Source organism: Mastomys coucha, unplaced genomic scaffold (assembly GCF_008632895.1).
Source record: "Mastomys coucha isolate ucsf_1 unplaced genomic scaffold, UCSF_Mcou_1 pScaffold1, whole genome shotgun sequence".
Taxonomy (NCBI): Eukaryota; Metazoa; Chordata; class Mammalia; order Rodentia; family Muridae; genus Mastomys; species Mastomys coucha.
Genome location: NW_022196891.1, coordinates 77,783,916 through 77,785,764, shown reverse-complemented (window position 1 = coordinate 77,785,764; position 1,849 = coordinate 77,783,916). Strand labels below are relative to the sequence as shown.

Genomic DNA, 1,849 nt, shown 5'->3' with positions numbered 1-1,849 from the left:
GGGGGGGGTGTTGGTGGTTCAAGACAGGGTTTCTCTGCGTAGCCCTGGATCTCCTGGAACTCCCACTGTAGACCAGGCTATCCTCAAAGTCACATGTCTCTGCCTACCTAACGCTGATATTAAAGTGACTGGCTCCAAATTTTTAAATAACTTTGAAAGACATCAATGTGAAAGCAGAAACTTTATTTCCAAGCAAAACTGTTCAGCGAGGGGGAGAGACTGAATCAAAGCTGTACTTTCTTTTTTTTACAAAAAGATTTCCTTTTAAAATCACTTTTCACTATGTGTAAGTGTATTATGTCTGTCTGTATATTAGCAGAGAACACACACTACAACAACTCGGGAAAGGTGTAGTCATAAAGAAACACCGTTCTAGACCAAATGTCCGGATTAAAATTGGATTCAAGGAAACCAGTAAATCCCTTAGATGATCGAAGAGGTTTGCGATTTCAAATCAGTATAAAGCTTGCTTATTTGGGAATTAAAGTTTAGAACTTGCCAGGCAGTGGTGGCACATGCCTTTAATCCCAGCACTTGGGAGGCAGAGACAGGCAGATTTCTGAGTTCGAGGCCAGCCTGGTCTACAAAGTGAGTTCCAGGACAGCCAGGGCTACACAGAGAAACCCTGTTTCGAAAAACCAAAAAAAAAAAAAAAAAAAGCTTAGAACTTTAGAAGCACTTGACCAGGGTTTCATAAACACACATGGCAGAGTCTGAAGAAGAGGCCCAAGAACCTACGGTGGGTGTTAACAGGACATCTATGAGTGATTGGCTCTGTCAGAATGAATCCACATCCTTCTCTATCCTTTGGCCTGGGTGGGTTTTCTGATGGGTCGGTAGGAATTCCTACCATATGCATATTCCTATCCATAACGTGAATGTAAGAAGAAGAGAACCTTAAAGGCATCAGTTTTGGTGGATAAAAGAAACAGAACGAGTTTCTAATCAAGGTTGGACTAAGCGCAGTGACTGTTGTTTTCTCTTCCGACGTGGAGACAAAACAACTGCAGCCACAGAATAGCAGAGTAATGTCCCCATAAGAGTCAGAAACACCTGAAACTGGAGAAATCTCAGCCTCAAAAACCCGAAATAGAGAACAGAAGCACCCAACGACGAACCCAGCTTGGCTTGGTGATCTCTTCCCCTCCTCTCCCGGGAACCGGGATCCTCACCTGTTCTTGGCAGTGTCTGTAGATCACATCGCGCACGGAGCATCCAGCCGAGGACCCCGGCAGCGCCTTCCACACGGTCCCGGGGCCGCGAACCCAAGCCACCACCGCGGCCTCCGCCATCTTGTTGGATCTCGCCCCCCTCTAGCTGCGTCACGCACGAGGCGACACAGCCATCCGGTCGCGCCTTGATGACGAAAGGCCCCGCTCTTCCAGCGCCCCGCCTCCCTCGCGGCCACTCCTCGCCCCCGCCTCTCCGGGAGGCAGTCACGTGGCCTGGCGTCACGCGAGCAGGCGCGAGGGAGGGTGGGGGTGAATAGGAAAGGCCTGCCGGAGGCCGATAAGACCGCGGAGCTCCCGCGCTGGGCGTTGCTAGGGGCGGTTGCTAGGGGCGGGGCCCGAGGGACCGGCTATAAAGGACGAGCTCGGGGCGCGGCGGGAGCGCTTTGGCTGAGGGTGGCGAGCTGCCTGGGGCTCCGCCCAGCGCCGCAGGCCGCGCTCCGCTCCGCTCGTGTGACTATTTTTGGGACTGGGAGGACTGTGGCCAGGGCGGGCACTGCTTCCCGGTGCTGCGGGGAGAAAGCGGGCTGGGCGACGGCTTCTTCCTCCACCCGCGAGGCCCCCCAGTCCTAGGGGACAGCCCCCCAGCGGTCCCCGAACCGCAGCCCCTGGCCTGCGTA

The 1,849-nt window shown here is 53.6% G+C and overlaps 1 protein-coding gene across 1 annotated transcript in view; it reads right to left on the bottom strand.

Moving 5' to 3' along the window:
* Sde2 (SDE2 telomere maintenance homolog) overlaps positions 1 to 1,368 on the bottom strand; it is a 16,837-nt gene extending 15,469 nt beyond the window's left edge. Inside the window, exon 1 of the mRNA XM_031391223.1 lies at positions 1,173 to 1,368. Coding sequence (XP_031247083.1) covers positions 1,173 to 1,292 — 120 coding nt within the window. The 5' untranslated portion in view covers positions 1,293 to 1,368. The remainder of the gene's footprint in view (positions 1 to 1,172) is intronic.
* Between the last annotated feature and the right edge of the window lie 481 nt (positions 1,369 to 1,849).